Raw genomic sequence first — 16864 nt, forward strand, 5'->3', positions numbered from 1 at the left:
GGCCCCATTCATGCAACCAGATGTGTGAAGGGGGATCCCTCCACCCACATAGGGCCCCATTGAAGCTAATGGGGCTTTGTCTGACTATAGCCCACCTACATGCATCTCATAAAGGATTGGGGCTTTAATTAATACAGATACAATTATTTACAACCCCATATCCTGATATCATTAATGCACATGAGTAACATGTGAGTAGTTCAAGTGAACTCATTAACATCTTGCATGTATTATACAAGCATGTAAACTCCCTCCCGTTCCTTCCTCGAAACACCAAGAGTAGGCTGGATCCCAAAACTCCGTGAATTCAATGGGACTACTAACATATATATGAGTACTTGTGCATATTTGCAATATCAGAGCCTATCATTTTTAAGTTGAAAAGGTTGCATATAAATTTTATTACCAATTTTATTTTTAACCTGTGTCGGTTAATGATAAACATTTATTTTCCATGGTGCCCATGAATTGGTAAAGCTTCTCTTTTCATTTTTTTGTCCCTAGTTTTCTTATAAAGGCCCATTCATAAGTTTTATTACATTTTCCTCCACCGCATACCCCACTCCAGCTTTTCTAGATTTACTTTTCAAATACTTTTGAGTCAAAGCCCTGCTTGCCTTATTTCAGTGCCTACTGTATTCACAACTGGAAGCATCCAGTGTATAATCATAGAAAGAAGGAAAGAAAAATTTAAAATGGGTAGATAACTCCAGGAGACTTATTTATTTATTTTAAAAGTCTTGTATGTGTTCAACAGACTATGTTCAACTAACGTAAGTTATTAAGCGGTAGGGGCAAGTGAAATATTTTCCAGAACCACAGCTTGTCATAAAAGCCTTCTTCCACTCATTGTCTATTTCAGGAAAGTACTAAATTCAAGAATGTTTGGACAACTCATTCCACATCTCCTATTGCTTATGAGCGTGGAAGAATTTATTTTGACAATTATCGGTGCTGTGTGAGCAGGTAATTATTTGATTGCTAAAAATTGCCATTATTTTTCATTTTAATACTCAGGCTCTGATCTTAGAAACTCCGAGTAGTCCCACTGAGTTGAATGGGATTACTTGTATGAGCGCAGATACCCATATGCCTAATTGTTCGCAGGATTGGACCCTTATTTTATTATCTCTTAAGTGTTAGACAATAGCTGTATTGCATTGCTTTTGGCAAGGTAAGTCCTGATCCTGTGAGGTGCTGCTTATGTTCAACTATCACTGGACTTTAATGGGAGTTTAAGATGTTCAGCACCGCACGGAATTCAAATTAAACAGACTGAACACTAGTTTTATTTCTTGTAGTTGTCACCTGGCCTCAGTGGGTCACAGATGAAAATGCCAAATTCAGGACAAACTGCTGGGAAATAGGGCAGTCTCACCCTAAATTGGTGGTTATTCTATCATTAGATTATACCAAGCCAGTAACAAAAGTAAACTTGTGCCTCAGCACATTGATTAACAAGAAGTCAAAGGTGCAGTCTCTTTAGGCATTACAGCCCTTGTCTCACCACGCAGACACTGGACTCTATGATGAGTGGTTACTAAAAAACAATTTAATCAAACATAGGGTTCTTTTACCCCCAAGAGATCAGGCACATGGGCAGATCAATGTATAACTGAGATCTTACCCAATAATCATGCTGATGTCAATCCTTTAGTAACTGTAAACTAAAAGTGAGTAACGTGAGTAACATCTGTCATTTGTGCTTTATTGTTTTTCTCCTCCTCTCTCCATGCTGTGAAGTATTTTGTCTTGGTAGAGTTTTAATATGTGTGTGTGTGTGTGTGTGCGCTGCTATGATTTTGCATTAGAGAAAGCAAGGTGGAAGAAGTGTGTCATGCACTTGGAGCTGCAGGTGGTGAGGTTTTTGATGGTCTTCTGCTCCTGAGTTTATTTTCATATTTTCTGTTTAGTTCTTTTTTTAAGTATGTTACTAAAATAAGAACATTATTGGTACATCTCTTGTCTAAAATGTTTACCTAGACGAAAAGTGATCTTTTTAATGGCATCTTATAGTGGAGTGTGGGGTAACCCAAATTCTGAAAGTAGCACAGAGAGACAGTTACCAAAATAAGAATAGCCTAGCATGCTGGGAAGTTCAGAATGCTGACTTCACGAGGAGGAGGTAATGATTTATAATAGTGCATAAACTGACCTGTTGACAGAGGTGTTATACCAATATAATAAAAACCAGCAGGATCTTATTAAGAGGGATAAGGCAAAGATGCCACATTTATTGTAAATACCATAACAAAACAAAAGACAGTAAAAGACAAAAGCAAACGTTTTCCTACTTATTTCTATTACTACTTATTTCTTACACACACACACACACACACACAATCATTCATACAATCATTCATTCAGGTTCTGTATAGATGTTATAGTTACCAGCCTAGATGTTGCTCATGCCAAGTTACTGGCCAGGTATCTTGGTCATGAGGATGGAGCCGAGTGTGTGTCAGATTCATCTGATGCTCCTGGAGGCTGGCAGCAGAACCATAGACTCAAAGTCCTCAGTCTTTAGAGTCCAGTTTTATAGGAATTTATTCCTATGTCAGTCCATGAGAGTTGCTTCATTTTGCTGTTGCTAAATCAATCAGCAGGTGGCTGGCTCCATTCTGTCAGATGCTTGTTTTTCCTTCCTTTGAGGTGGTGGGGGTCATCTGGTTGATCCCACTTGACACCTTCTTCAGCCAACACTGAATTCTTCAGACTGGTAACTCCCTAACCATTCATTCATTGTTTAAACTAGGCATGCATTCACATACATTCTCTATCTTAATCACATCTATTTCACTTGCTTGCATCCGAATCTATTTCACTGTCTCTTTACCTTTTGGGGTGTTACCAATTTATGTGAGACTCCCTGTCTTTTAACAAGCAAAGATAAAGTGAGATGAAAACTTACAGAGGGTGGGGGTCTCTATCTATACACTATAACAGCTACTGTTTTGGCTTACTTAGAGATAATTAATGTTTAACAAGTTTTACACAAAGTATTTCCTTGAGCCTAACAAGTTCCATACCAAGTATCTCTCTGAGCAGGCTCCACACAGACACAGCTGGTGGCCTGCAGGTTAGAGGCTAAATGTTGGGAATCACAAATTTACTTCTAACATAAACCTTAAGTTATAAAGTATTAATTAACAATAAATCAATACATCATTTATCATATAAACCATGTTTAATATAAACCTTCTTTAATATCCCTACAGAGGTAGTTTATAAAGTAGACTGATAGTTTATAATCTTTTTTTCTCAGCATTGCACGAGAGCCAAGAATACTTTATCAACTGCCAGCATGTTCTAAATCAGAAAAAATAGAGGATGCATTATTATTGGAATGCCCGTTGGTAAGGTTACTTTTTACTGAAGGAATTTTGAAAACAAAATATAGCAACTATTTTAACTGTGGAAGAACAGTTCACTGATAATGTAGACAAAATTGAAACCAAACATTTCAAAAAATGGGAATGATGTTTATTGCAAATTATGGTCAGTTTATGTCTTCAGATGGCTGCGTATGGCTCCCATTGAAGTTGGAGGGAGTTTTGCTGTTACCTCATGGAAGAAGCCAAGTATTCAGAGACCTGCTCTTCTCTAACATTTTCAGTTAACCTAAATAACTTCAAAGCAGTATACATTATTATGCTCTTCTTTGCTGGGAGCAGTTATTTAATGGGTCAGTTGCACTGTTTGTAACAACATTCTTGTTAACGACTATCACAGTGCTTGTCAGGAATGATGATCTTCACACAGTAGATAAGTGAGAATTTTTGCATTGAAATGGGCTTAGACACTAGAGAACACTCTCTCCTCTGAGTGAAGTAATCATCTTCGAAAAAATTCCATGAAAATACAGGGTTCATTTAAAGTTTGCAGAACCTGAGCTTCAGTTCGAGCCAAACATCTACACACTATTTTTAGTGGCATAGCACAAGTCTGTAGACAGGGGCTCTGAGACTTGCTGCCATGGGTTTCTGCTTGCCATGTACACATATCCTTATTGACTACAGCTGGTCATAACTCTACTGGCATTTTAGCTCACTATTTTCATTTGCGCACAACTTTCTCTAAACTTCATTTTTTGACTGAAATTGTCATACTTTCTCTCAGACGAAAGGTGACTTTAGGGAAAGACTGAGTGGTTTTCTCATATTAAAATTTATTTCCGCCTGGCTAACTCAAATAGGGAAACTCTAAAATATGACATTTTGCACATGGCAAATTCTACTGGGAAATAGTCCGGTAATTTTTGAGAAAAATTAGTAAATATTTTAAAATGTGCATTAATGAATGCAAACTACAACACTTTTATAGGTTTTTTTTGTTATGTTACTGCCTATGGTACAGTAATATCGTGCGACTTTATAGTGCCACTTTTCTCCACCGTGCTGCTCCTAGATTTCTGACTCCTGTAAGGAGCTGAGTGTTTTTAACTCCCACAGGAGTTGAGGATAGTCAGCATCTTGCAGGATCAGGCCCATACAGAGAAATGCCATTTAAATCCCATGGAGTCATGCAAATAAAATTGGATAACTCCATAGTGTCAGAGGGGGGTGCAGGGCTCAGGGCAGGGGACTGGGGATGTGGGCTGGAGTCGTTGGGATGCTTCCAGCCCCCTGCCCTGAGCAGCTCACGGCAGGGGGCTTAAGGGGATATGCCCTAATTCCACCCTCCTTCCCCAAGGCCCCATCCCTGCCTCTTCTCTGGAGCAGCGAGCACGCTGTGGCTGCAGTTCCGGCTCCGCTTCTCCCCCTCCCTCTCCAGGGCCATCAGCTGTTCCGCCGCAGGGAGGGAGAGGAGGAGGGGCAGGAACCCATCATGTTGGGGGAAGAGGCGGGGAGGAGGGAGCTTGGCTGCCGGTGGAGGCTGCCCTGCAGCAGCAGCCGGCAGGACCAAACTTCTGCCTCCTGCCCTCACAAGAGAGAGCTGTGGGTGGGGGCGGAGAAGAGCAGGCTGGGCCCGGCAGGATTTTTAATGGCACGCTGCTGCCTGCTGGGGTTCCGGCCGCTGGCCCCACCCAGTCCGCTGTTGGCCTGGGTTTGGCAGCAGGCTGTGCAGGGCCGGCGGCTGGGACCCCGGCATGCAGCAGCGTGCCATTAAAAATCGGCTCCCGTGCCATAGGTTGCCGAGCCCTGGCCTAGTTTCTCCTTCCGTTTCATTTTTAGGGAATCCATGTTTAATTCAAATTTGCTGGCCAAATGTGCATATAGTGTTGCTGTAGGTCTTGGCAATCTGGTAATATTTGAGAAATGAATGAAGTTCAGGTGGGTCGGGGTAGCACAGGCATTGGGGCCCAACAGATGAGAGATGGCGCGTTTAAGTTGGACATATTTCCACTCCTCCTTAGTCTATAGATTGAACGTTTCTTTTAATATTATAAAAGGGAGGAAGGTATCATTTTCAGTCAATTGAATGATGGTCAGAATTCCTTTCCTAATTAAATCTGGCCAAATGATGGGGTTGTCTGCTATACAGAGTTTCAAGTTACCCCAGATAAAGAGTCCTTGGTATGTAGAAGAGGGTGATTTTTAACTTTAGTAGACATAGTATGCCAAATATTTCTGTCTGTGACAATAGCTGGTAGTTGTTCTTTAGGGAATCAGTAGTAATCCAAGTGCAGTGCATTGGAAAGGGGTAAAGGAGCAAAAAATTCTGCTTCCAGCTGGAACCAATCTGTGTGTCTAAAGCACAAGGGAATGAGCCACTGTGCTGGTGGCTAAGGATTATTGCTTGATGGTTGGGACATATAAAACCTGTTTTGAGAGGGAACTGTAATCTTTGTAAGGAGATTCTGGGTTTGTTACCAGCACCCTACAAAACAGACGGGAACATGTTGTCAGTTTTGGTAAAATAAAAAGGAGAAATATGGGTAGGAAAGGAATTCAGAGTAAAAAGGATCCTCAGCATGGCATTCATTTTGATTGTTTATTTTTTCCCAAAGGGAGAGAGGTAGTGCCTGCCATCTATATAAATAGTTTGCTAACTGCATGATTAATGGGGTGAGGGTAACCTTGACTGTGCTTTTAACTTCCTTAAGGAAGAGGATGCCAAAATATCCGAGATTTGTCTTTTGCCATCTAAATATCCCTCTACAGGTAGAGCCACTTCCATCTAAATCCAATGAGATCTTTATTGTTTCAAATTTATCTTGTAGCCAGAGAATTTACCAGTTATCTATAGTTTGTAGAATATTTAGAATAGATTGATCTGGATTTTTAATATATAGGAGAATGTCATCTGCATATAGAAAAATTTGTCTCCTGAGTCTCTGATTTATTGTCTCCTGAGTCTCTGATTTGATCCATTGAATATTTTGATGTTCCCTAATTTCTACTGCAAGTGGTTCTAATGCTAGATTGAATAGGAGGGGGGAGAGAGAGGACATCCCTGTCTTGCTCCCTGAAACAGGTCAAAGGGGCAGGGAGATATTGTGCTACACCTCTACCCCGATATAACATGACCCGATATAACACAAATTCGGATATAATGCGGTAAAACGGTGCTCAGGGGGAGGAGTGGAACTGTGCACTCTGGTGGATCAAAGCAAGTTCAATATAACGCAATTTCATCTATAATGCAGTACGATTTTTTGGCTCCCGAGGACAGCATTATATCGAGGTAGAGGTGTATTTGTTATATTCCAATCCCAATTCTCGGATCCTAACAGCTTTATCCATGAAATGAAGGACTTTCCCAAGCCAAATTTATCCAGGGTCACAAACAGATATTGCCAGTTCATTCTGTCGAAGGCTTTCTCTGCACTGAATGAAACAATTCCATGGGAATTTCTAGAGTGTGAACTATGCCTTTTTAAAATAAATTCCACCTGTTTGGGGTTAACCATTTCATTCATTACTTTTTCCAGTCTCTTAGCCAATATTTGTGAAAGTATTTTTACATCAGTATTGATTAATGAGATGGATCTATAGCTGTTACAGTTTTGAGCATCCTTAGCTGGTTTAAGTAATACAGTAATTAGGGCCCCTCTCATAGTAGGAGGTAGCATACCTTTCTTTAAGGCATCTTAGAAAAGTATAACAGCTTAGGGGCCAGAATGTTTTTGAAACTTTGATAGCAGGGGTCTTGGCCAGATTAATTTCCTCCATGGCCTTGATTAATTTCTCTGATTGCAAGGGAAAGGCCAGCCTGGTCTGCTGTTCTTATGAGATTGTGGGCAGTTAAGAGCTTTAATAAAATTATTTAGTTCGTCTGGGTCAAGTGGTGAATCATTATTGTAAAGAGCCTGGTAGAATTTCAAAAATTGATCATTGATCTCTTTTTGATTAGTAATAACCTGCCCTTGTTATGATTTGAGTGATCGTATTTGGGACCTTTGACTGCTTACTTTTAATCTATATCTGAGAATTTTCACCACTCTTACCCCTGACTCCCAGTATCTCTTGTGTGAGTCTAAAAAGAGCAAATTGGGGGCTTGTGCTGAAGTCAGTCTATTTACTTCTTACCAAAGATTGATTAATTTTTTAAGATTTTCTTGGTGGGACTAGTTTGCACATTTTATGTCCATAGCTTTAAGTTGTTTGGTTAATTCTAGGACCTGAGCCTGGCTAGCCCTCTGCCTACCTGCTGAATAGGAAATAATCCTGCCTCTAATAAAAGCTTTTAGTGTATCACATAGGGTGGATTGGGATATCTCTGGTGGGTCATTTGTTTAGGAAAAAAACTGAATTTCTTCTGTGACATAGTTCTGAAAATGTTTATCTTTCACAAGAGTGGAGTTCAGTATCTATCTTTACAAGTCCAATTTGTCTTGGGAGGTGTAGCATCCTGGTGCATGATAAGTGATCATAATAGACTTGATTTCATTATTGAGCACTGAGTCTACCAGATTCATAGAAATCAAGAAGAAATCTATTTGTGAATATTTGGACTGCAAGGAGGAGAAAAAAAAAAGTAAAATCCTTCATCCAAGGGTTCTGCAACCACCATGCATCTTTTAACCCCAATTCTTCCTTATAATCTTTTATAATATTTCTTGTATGTAATTGTGTATGTTGGGGCTGGCCTGATTTGTCTAAAAAAGGATCCAATACTTCATTAAGATCTCCTGTGATGATGATTGATTCTAATGGCATATTAATTTCAGGGGGGGAAGTGTTTTTAAAAAGTGGAGCATCTTTATTAAGAACGTAAGAACATGAGAATGGCCATACTGGTTCAGAGCAAAGGTCCATCTAGCCCAATATCCTGTCTTCCAACAGTGGCCAATGCCAGGTGCCTCAGGGGGAATGAACAGAACAGGTAATCATCAACAAGCGATCCATCCCGTCACCCATTCTCAGCTTCTGGCAAACAGAGGCTAGGGACACCATTCCTGCCCATCCTGGCTAATAGCAATTGATGGACCTATACTCCATGAATTTATCTAGTTCTTTTTTGTACCCTGTTATAGTTTATTGGGTCAACATACATCAGGGGTATATATAGAGTCAGAGGTCATAGCCTTCACCAATAAAAAGTACCTTCTTGATCTTCATTTACATCTAGAATTTGTAAAGTGAGTCTTTTATGAAACAATATTGCTACATGTTTGGCTGCAGAGGAGAACTTGTTAAGCACCCCTCCACCTATCCTAAATGTCTCTGCCTCCAAGTCATTAAGTGGGTTTCTTGTAGGAAGATATCTGCTTTCAGTGTTCTAAGATGAGTGACAATTTTTCTTTTTATAAGATGATTGACCCCTTTGATGTTCCAGGAAACATAGTTTATAATATTAGCCATAAGGCGTGTTTAAATCAAATATCTCTTTATCAGGTGGCTGAATACTTCTCATTGCTTGAGCTGCATATCTGGATTCCTTCTCACCACCCTGGGCATATGAAGAGTGGCCTCATCACTCCTTTCCCCCACAACTCAAAACACCCAACTGGGGCATATCTGGATTCCCTTTAATTTGATAAAGAAGAAGTAGTCTCATATCAAGGGAGGTCGTGGTTTCTGCACTATTCCCAACAACAAAAAAAGTATGAAGAAGACTACTGTCTCAACTTAGAAGCAGCAAAGAATCCTGTGGCACCTTATAGACTAACAGATGTTTTGCAGCATGAGCTTTCGTGGGTGAATACCCACTTCTTCGGATGCAAGCAGTGCTTGCTTGCATCCGAAGAAGTGGGTATTCACCCACGAAAGCTCATGCTGCAAAACATCTGTTAGTCTATAAGGTGCCACAGGATTCTTTGCTGCTTCTACAGAACCAGACTAACACGGCTACCCCTCTGATACTTGTCTCAACTTAAGAACAGGTCTATAGTGAATATATAAAAAAAAGTTATACAAATTGTTTAAACAACCTTATTCCAACATAACTGGATCGTTTGCAGATAAGGGTTGATTAGCAGAACAGTTTTTCCTAAACTTTGCCCCTGGAGCCTTGTCCACGCTGGATTATAGTGTAAACTCCATAGTCACCCGTGTAAATCAGCATAACATTTATTTCAACTCTAACAAAAATAAAAACTAAAGAAAAAACCTGAATATTACTGAAAAAAAAGACGGCTACAACTACACTGCATACAACAGTGTCATAATAACACATTCTCAGAAATTTGGCAAATCATAAACAACAATAATAATTATTCTTGGATAGGATTTTAGGAGATCAGATTTCTTTACAGGTGGGGAATTGGAACAGTTCATCATTCAACTGAAATCTTCATTACACTATTTAGATCTGATATCTCTTATAAGTGTACATTTAGGGCAAATGGATTGAATATTTCCAAATTTACTATAAACCCAAAATCTAGGAAATTAGATGGGGATGAAACAAAATTATCAAGGAAGGGGAAAGAGGAGGAAGACTTTAAAAATAAAAAAAGGTGAGGAAGGGTTGGAAAAGATATCAGGAGCAAGAGTGCCTCAGACCGAAAACAAAACCACACTTCTCTGTGGCACCTTACTGATCCATGGGTGTAAGGAGTCCACGGGTCCAGTTAAGCAGTTTGGTTGGAGTGAGGGTCTTGAATGTGGATATGCTCCTGGTACACTGGATTAATGAGGGGCATGGGCTAGGGTGGATGCAGGCAAAGCAGGTATGTCCATATTGTAACCCTTCAACCTGCTCACAGCAGCAGGTGGAGCACATAGTGGCTTCTTGAGTTTGGATGGAGGGTCAAAATTCAAATCAGAGATGAGATCCTTCTTCCCAGCCATTCACTTCCCAGCCAGCCCCCTCTGCTGATGAACCACGGAAGTTCAAAGAAATGAAAAGTAAGGGGACAAAATGGTGGATTTGTCTTTTACAATTGTTTTGTTAGACTGAGAACTAAATTCCACCACTGCAGTGACTTATCTGGTAAAGTTGTTTTAATGCATCTCATCTGTATCTTTTACAGGTTTTTTTTTTTTTCCTTTTTTTCTCTGTAGTGAGATCAGACACCTTTCAACTTCTTCTGCTATCATAAAACCATCTTGCCTCCCCTTTTAACTTCGAAAGTAGAAGGGAAGGAAATGAAGTAGTCCAAACCCAATCCTTTGGCTACAGCTCTTGATCTGTTAAATGTAGCTCTCTTCACCACATCCTTAGTGTAGTCATCAGCCTGTGTCCCTTCCATGTTAGGTTTTTAAGTTCTTTTTTAAGAATGAGTTCCTTAAAACTGTATTTTAAAAATCTTAGTTATGGCCTGGTGCTTTGTATCTGGAGTGGATTTTTGCACAAATGAGCGATGGAATCTCTCAATATTTAACTTTGATTGGTAGGAGAGAGACAAAAAGAGCTGGCAACATGGTAGATAAAAATTCCACAAGCTTCCCTTTTTCCAACCCCTCTTGGAGACCCACAATCTCAGATATTTTTCTCCTTGATCTTCCCTCGAGATCATTAACCTTCTCCTGCAGTGTTTTAGTGGTCCTTTTCTGTTGCTCTGAGGTTATATTCATAGTACTCACTGTGTCTTCTAGTGAGGAGATTCTGTTTTCAGCTTCCTCTAGTTTTGATGCTGAGTCTTACTAGTACACATCAAGCCAATTTGTAATAGTTTTGATTTCAGTTAAATCTTCAGATATTTTTCTCAAGATATATCACTTGAGATTTGTTTTAGCTAGTCCATAATTTCATATAGTCTCAGAGGAGCAGCCTCTCCCTCGTCGGCCATCTTGCTGCAAAAGGGCTGTCTGACACCTTCTGCTTTTTAGGATTTTGTAGAAAGTCTGGAGATGGAACAGCATCTGTACTGCTATTAAATTAAAAGAAAAGAGTTATAGAATATCTGATGAATATTAGATGGGGCATGGGGGTAGGAAAGCGAATCAGTTACTGCTGGTTGTGGATTTTAGAGGTGGCAAAAGGTAGTTATAAAACTATGCATCCACCGTTCCCCTAGTGGCTCCCAGACGTCCTACAACCAACTTTAAAACTGTTGCAGTCTTGTGTCTGTATGTTTCATTTTTATTGCAGGACATTTTAATTGTATCTGTGTTTCAGTCTGGGTTTGTAAACACCATCCATCACTAAGACACTGATTTTGTGTTTGGCCTCTACTTACATCTTTTTTGAACCTGCAGTTTTGTAAGCACAATTGGCATGACATCCAACTGCTTAATATCAAGCAGTTAGACTTCTAAGGCCTTGTCGGGGAGATAGGGAGATTGACCAGCATAGCTGTCTGGAATAATTAGATATTACAGAGTAAATAAATTATATCAGAATAATTCCTTGTGTGGATGCTCTATTACAGATTTATCGCGTCTAGACGAGACGCGATAAATCGATCCCCAATAGATCTATCGCTACCCGCCAATCCGGCGGATAGTGTGGATGTACCCAAAAAAGTGAGTCCATATAGGAAGCTATTCTGGTATAGCTTATTCCACAATAATTTTGCCTGTCAATTTCTCCATGTAGATTCAGCCTAAGCAATATCAATTACACCTACAAACAATTGTGCCCACAGTTATTTGTACCTGCATACTGTGAGTGTGAAAAGGGAGGATGGTGTTCAAAAATCTGCCCCCTAATCTCCATCTAGGCCAGATAGTTTGCTTTAAAAAACTATAGGAAGTAGGCAGTATGGCTTTCCTCATGTTCACATTCAAACTTTTGACTGATAACTTCTTTTTATATAGGGGGAAACGCTTCCCAGTCCACCAGACTATAAATCTTCTCTTGCAGTTTTGACTGCTCATAACTGGCTCCTTCGTCTCTCTGCTAATACTGGAGAAATACTGGAAAAAATATACCTTCCACCCTACTGCAAATTCAGGTATTAATTATTGGCTGGACTTTCTACAAGTAAAGGTTTAATTATTTAGGATTATAGCAGTACTATAGGAGAAAATCACTTAATTTGTTATATATTAAAGCTATTTTGTTCCTATGCAGTCACAAAGCTTTGTTTAACACTGTTACTTTGGAGGGGCAGAACCTATATTGTTTAGCCAGAGGTCTGGAAAATACATTTTTCTGGATGAAATTTCTCTCAAATTCACAGCAGGAAAAGGATGAAGCCCAAAACTCATCAGCAAATAACACCATTCTTTCAGACTCCGTGGAGGTGCAAGTGGTTGAATAGCATGGAGGTGAACTATCCTCCAGATCAGAATGAAGGCACGTTGTTGATGCAATGAATGGCAGCCTGCAGTGCTGGTCCCATGCTGTACCTACTCTATGGATGACTTCAAGGCTCTCAGTCTGGCATCTTTTGTGAGCACAGTTACCACACCGAATTTTCTTTTAGAAAAGTTTTAAACTTCAGCACTGTAAATGTTAGGGACTTGAGTTTACACCTACATTTCCAGTTAACTCATCTGGAAAAGCAAGAAAACCACAAAATCAGGCTAACACCGGCTTTTCTCTGCCAATTTTACAACTTTTAATATTGCAACAACAGCATGCCAGAATGTACCTTTTAAGATGTGAAAAGAAAATTTCATAAAACAAGGAAAATATTAACAATTCAGAAATAGACAATTCTAACTTATGAATGTTCTTTTGCACAAAGTATCCATTTTTCCATTTAAGAGGAGGGCAATTACTGCTACTGGAGAACTGCAAGTTTTTCTTTTAATTCCCAGAGGAAATGACCCTTTTTATGCTGCAGAATCAGAAAACTGGTTTATGAAGGGAAAGGGGAAAAGTGCATTAGCCAGTCTTAATATCTTAAGAGCTTGCAGTAGTGCTTGTCTCATTGTCTCAATAAAGTGAACCAGATCTTGGCCCCCAGCTCCATCACTGTTGTGCTACTCCAGGTGCCCAAACACACTTTACCTTAGATGGTTTAACAAGCAGAGCTTGGCCAGATACTGGGATCTGCTCCAGCATCCACATGATCTGACTTGTGTTATAACCTGTATTGCAAAAAGCTTTCCGTGTGAAATGGTGCATTTGCCTTAAGAAAGTCTTTAAAAAAACTACTACATTTAAAAATGCATTTTTATCACCAATAGGTATCTGAGCTGGGACACTCCTCAGGAGATTATGGTTGTCAAGTCAGCTCAGCATAAATTTACAGCAGCAGCACAGCAGGTAGGTTTACTCAAGCATTCTGTGAGGTGAGGTATATATAGCCAAATATTTACAGGATAAGTCCAGAGGTTGAGAGAGGACTCTTCGTGAGCTGACCCTGTGGCATTACCTAATGCAGGTACGTTAACACTCTCCTCTTTTATGTTACTAGAAGAGAAAACATGACTGGCTTTGTGATTAGAGGACAGAACCGGGTCAAGAGACCCTCCCTTCCTCATAGGGCTTTGGGTATGACTACAAGTTCTCTGAGCCTCAGTCTCCCCTTGTGAAAAAAAGGTGATAATCCTCCCCTAACTCACAGGGTGTTGTAAAGCTCTGAACAATATTTATCATGGTTTCCTACTGTTAGCTTCATGGCCTAGCATGTAATATTGCCTGAAATACAATAACTAAGTTCAGTGTTACTGTTCTTCCCCAGGCAGGCATCCAGCAGTCTGTGCTATTCTTTCTTGCTGTATTCAGAGTTCTACCTCTGAAATTTATTGGAATGCTGGAGATAAACAAAAAAGTGAGTTACTTTCTATATTAACTATGCTTCAAGGTGTAGTAATTTAAAAAGCATTGTGTTGCCTCATTGCACGTCCCAATAATGCAGGACTAATTTGTATAATGCAGTGGCTTATTTCCCTAGTGAATGTAACAGTATCCCACTTCCTTTGGATAGAAACAACCACAGAGTGATTCTTCACACAAGTGACCTGCAGGGAAAATACCAAGTGCACCGGATCTGTTCTGTAGGTGCTAGGAAAGGTTGTTTGAAACTAATTCCTTCTTAAAGGAAGAAGAGAGTTGGGAATTGGGGTTTTTAAGGAAGCTAGCTGTGGGGTATAATCTGTAAATACTACATATAGTGAGGGATTTTTAATTTGTGTTTATATTAATCTGGAAAGATACTAGAAAAATAATAAAAATGTGAGTCTTGTTGTGCCAGTCAAGAAGAAATATGTCCTATCTGAAACTTGTCTGTAATAGCATGTGCATGAGGAGGCTATTGATGAGAAAAGCAGCAGTGAAATTTTACTATCAATAAGCACCTCTGTCCATAAATAGTTTGAGTTGCAAAATAAAGTTTGCAAATTGGGTGGTGAACAAGTGGTGGGGGGGGAAAAAAGGCAACACAGTTAATCTCACTGAATGCACTATGTGTAAATTATTTAATTTACACAATATTTATTTAATTTAATTTAAATTATTTAATTTACAAATAATTATTTACTCTATGTGTAAATATTTAATAGTAGGTTAGATAAATGTCTATCAGGGATGTTCTAGAAGTATTTGGTCCTGCCATGAGGACCTCTCGAGGTCCCTTCCAGTCCTAGAATCTATGAAAATCATAAGTGGGGTTATTTTATAGCAAAACATAAATTACTCAAGAGCCTATGTAAATTAATGTCTGCCACAAACTAGAAATCTAACATCTTATATGCTGGTATGTTTTTATTTAAAGTTTACCACAAAGCACAGAATTTGATATAATTGAAAACAAACCTGTCTAGGAAATGTAATGAAGAGATTTCAGCTGTGAGGGTCAAATTTGAGATTAAATATATATGCCAAAAACACTTATAAAGGAACTACTGGCAGACCCTGCCTAAGGGCCCAATTCTGCACCACTGAAATCAGTGGGAGTTTTGCCATTGATTGCACTGGGTGTAGAATCAAGGGTTAATGCCACCTGGCAAGTTAGTACACCTCTACCTCGATATAACGTGACCCGATATAACACGGATTTGGATATAACACAGTAAAGCAGTGCTCCGGTGGATCAAAGCAAGTTCAATATAACACGGTTTCACCTATAACGTGGTAAGATTTTTTGGCTCCCGAGGACAGTGTTATATTGAGGTAGAGGTGTATCAGAAATTGGTGAAGTGCTGATCCATTGGTGCAGATGAGTATCCTTTCCCCATCTCAGCCATCTAGTTGGTGCTGAAGGGAGCTGAGACCTCTGAGGCAGAGGGCTTGGAATCAGAGCAAGCCCTCCTAAGCTCTGCAAAACATGACCTTTTTTCTGCTGTTCTGATTGCTGCTCTCCCAACAGGCCCTAGTGCCAATCTTCATTCCCCTTTTTTCTCCACTGGCAGACTGGCCAGTGTGGAGGACAGAGATGGCCTTATTCCAATGTGTACTGTTGATGTAGCTCTGAGCCGCAGGGGTTGGCTTTTTTGTTACTCGTCTGCCCAAGCTTAGCACTGCAAGACCCCAATTCTTGACTGGAGTTCTTAGGCCCTACAGAAATACAAATAATTAGAGCTGGGCAGAGAAAGGTAATTCTGTTTTGTGGAGGATTTTGACATTTGGTTTTGTTCCAATTCAGACTGAAAAGCAAAAATGTTGAAATTCTCTGTGAAAGGGAATGAACCCTGGTTCTGGAGCAGTCTGTCTGGCAGGCTGCCCCGGAGCCACACATCCTGGAAGCCCTGGGAACGTGGGCTGCCAAGGACTTGGAAGCTTGGGCTCCCCAGCATGCCCACAAGCAAGCTGGCAGGAAACCAGGCAGGATTTCATCAGAATCCTGCCTAAGTTCTGTCAGAACTTCACAGAAATCAAGCTGTCTTCGCGGAACATTTTGATTTTGATAAATTGGCAAATTTCAATGAAAAAACATTTCATTAGAAATTTTCCAACCAGCTGTACAAATAGTGACTAGTTCTGAGGAGAGAGCATTAAATAGGGCATGTAGATTCAGATCTAATCCCCACTGATTTGGCCCCCTCTGGCCTGTGAAGCAGGCAATACATGTATTTCTAAGACAGCCAGAATCTGACAGCATGTATTTGGGATGTGGTTCCTGAGATGTGCTGCAGATCCAAATGGTTTGGGTTTTTTGTCCTACATATGGGTCAAAGAACATCTGATCTGATGCTTGTTTTTGGCTTTTCCTCTCCCCCATTTTAACCAAATTTCCATAAAATATATCTGATTAGCAGAGTGAAAACTTTACTCTTCATAAATGCTTTATAAATGTAGGAAGAAATGCAGCTTGGAAGCGCATGTGTGGCCCATTAAATATTAGGAATAAAGTTCATCTGTTTACATCCAGCAAAAGTTTGTTTGCATTTTTTGTTGTTTTCCTTCGTGGAGATGCGTGAGGCACTCTGGACAAAATGAATAATGCAGTGTCATTAAGAGCATAAGCACCTCTCCACGGACCTATCTAACTTGGGTTCAGGTTCAGAGCTTAAACGTCCAATATTGTATCCTGACTGATGCATTAGTAACATAATTAACTTTTCAGTTATGTGCTGTCCTGGATCCCTGAGCAGAATGAACACTTGCCTCCAGTTATAGCAGCAAACCAGGAATCAGGATTAAAAGATTGTATTTCCAGCTCTGCTACTGATTTATCATGTGCCCTTAACCAACTTCATCA

General features: G+C 39.8%; 1 protein-coding gene across 6 annotated transcripts in view; it reads left to right on the forward strand.

The window, feature by feature from the left end:
• Positions 1 to 16864, forward strand: part of DCAF17 (DDB1 and CUL4 associated factor 17) — a 50115-nt gene that overhangs the window by 2981 nt on the left and 30270 nt on the right. For all 6 annotated transcript variants that reach the window (XM_045031641.1, XM_045031643.1, XM_045031642.1 and 3 more), the window contains 5 exons: positions 863 to 966; positions 3266 to 3356; positions 12090 to 12226; positions 13410 to 13488; positions 13907 to 13996. In XM_045031641.1, coding sequence (XP_044887576.1) covers positions 863 to 966; positions 3266 to 3356; positions 12090 to 12226; positions 13410 to 13488; positions 13907 to 13996 — 501 coding nt within the window. The remainder of the gene's footprint in view (positions 1 to 862; positions 967 to 3265; positions 3357 to 12089; positions 12227 to 13409; positions 13489 to 13906; positions 13997 to 16864) is intronic.

Source organism: Mauremys mutica, chromosome 10, assembly GCF_020497125.1.
Source record: "Mauremys mutica isolate MM-2020 ecotype Southern chromosome 10, ASM2049712v1, whole genome shotgun sequence".
Taxonomy (NCBI): domain Eukaryota; kingdom Metazoa; phylum Chordata; order Testudines; family Geoemydidae; genus Mauremys; species Mauremys mutica.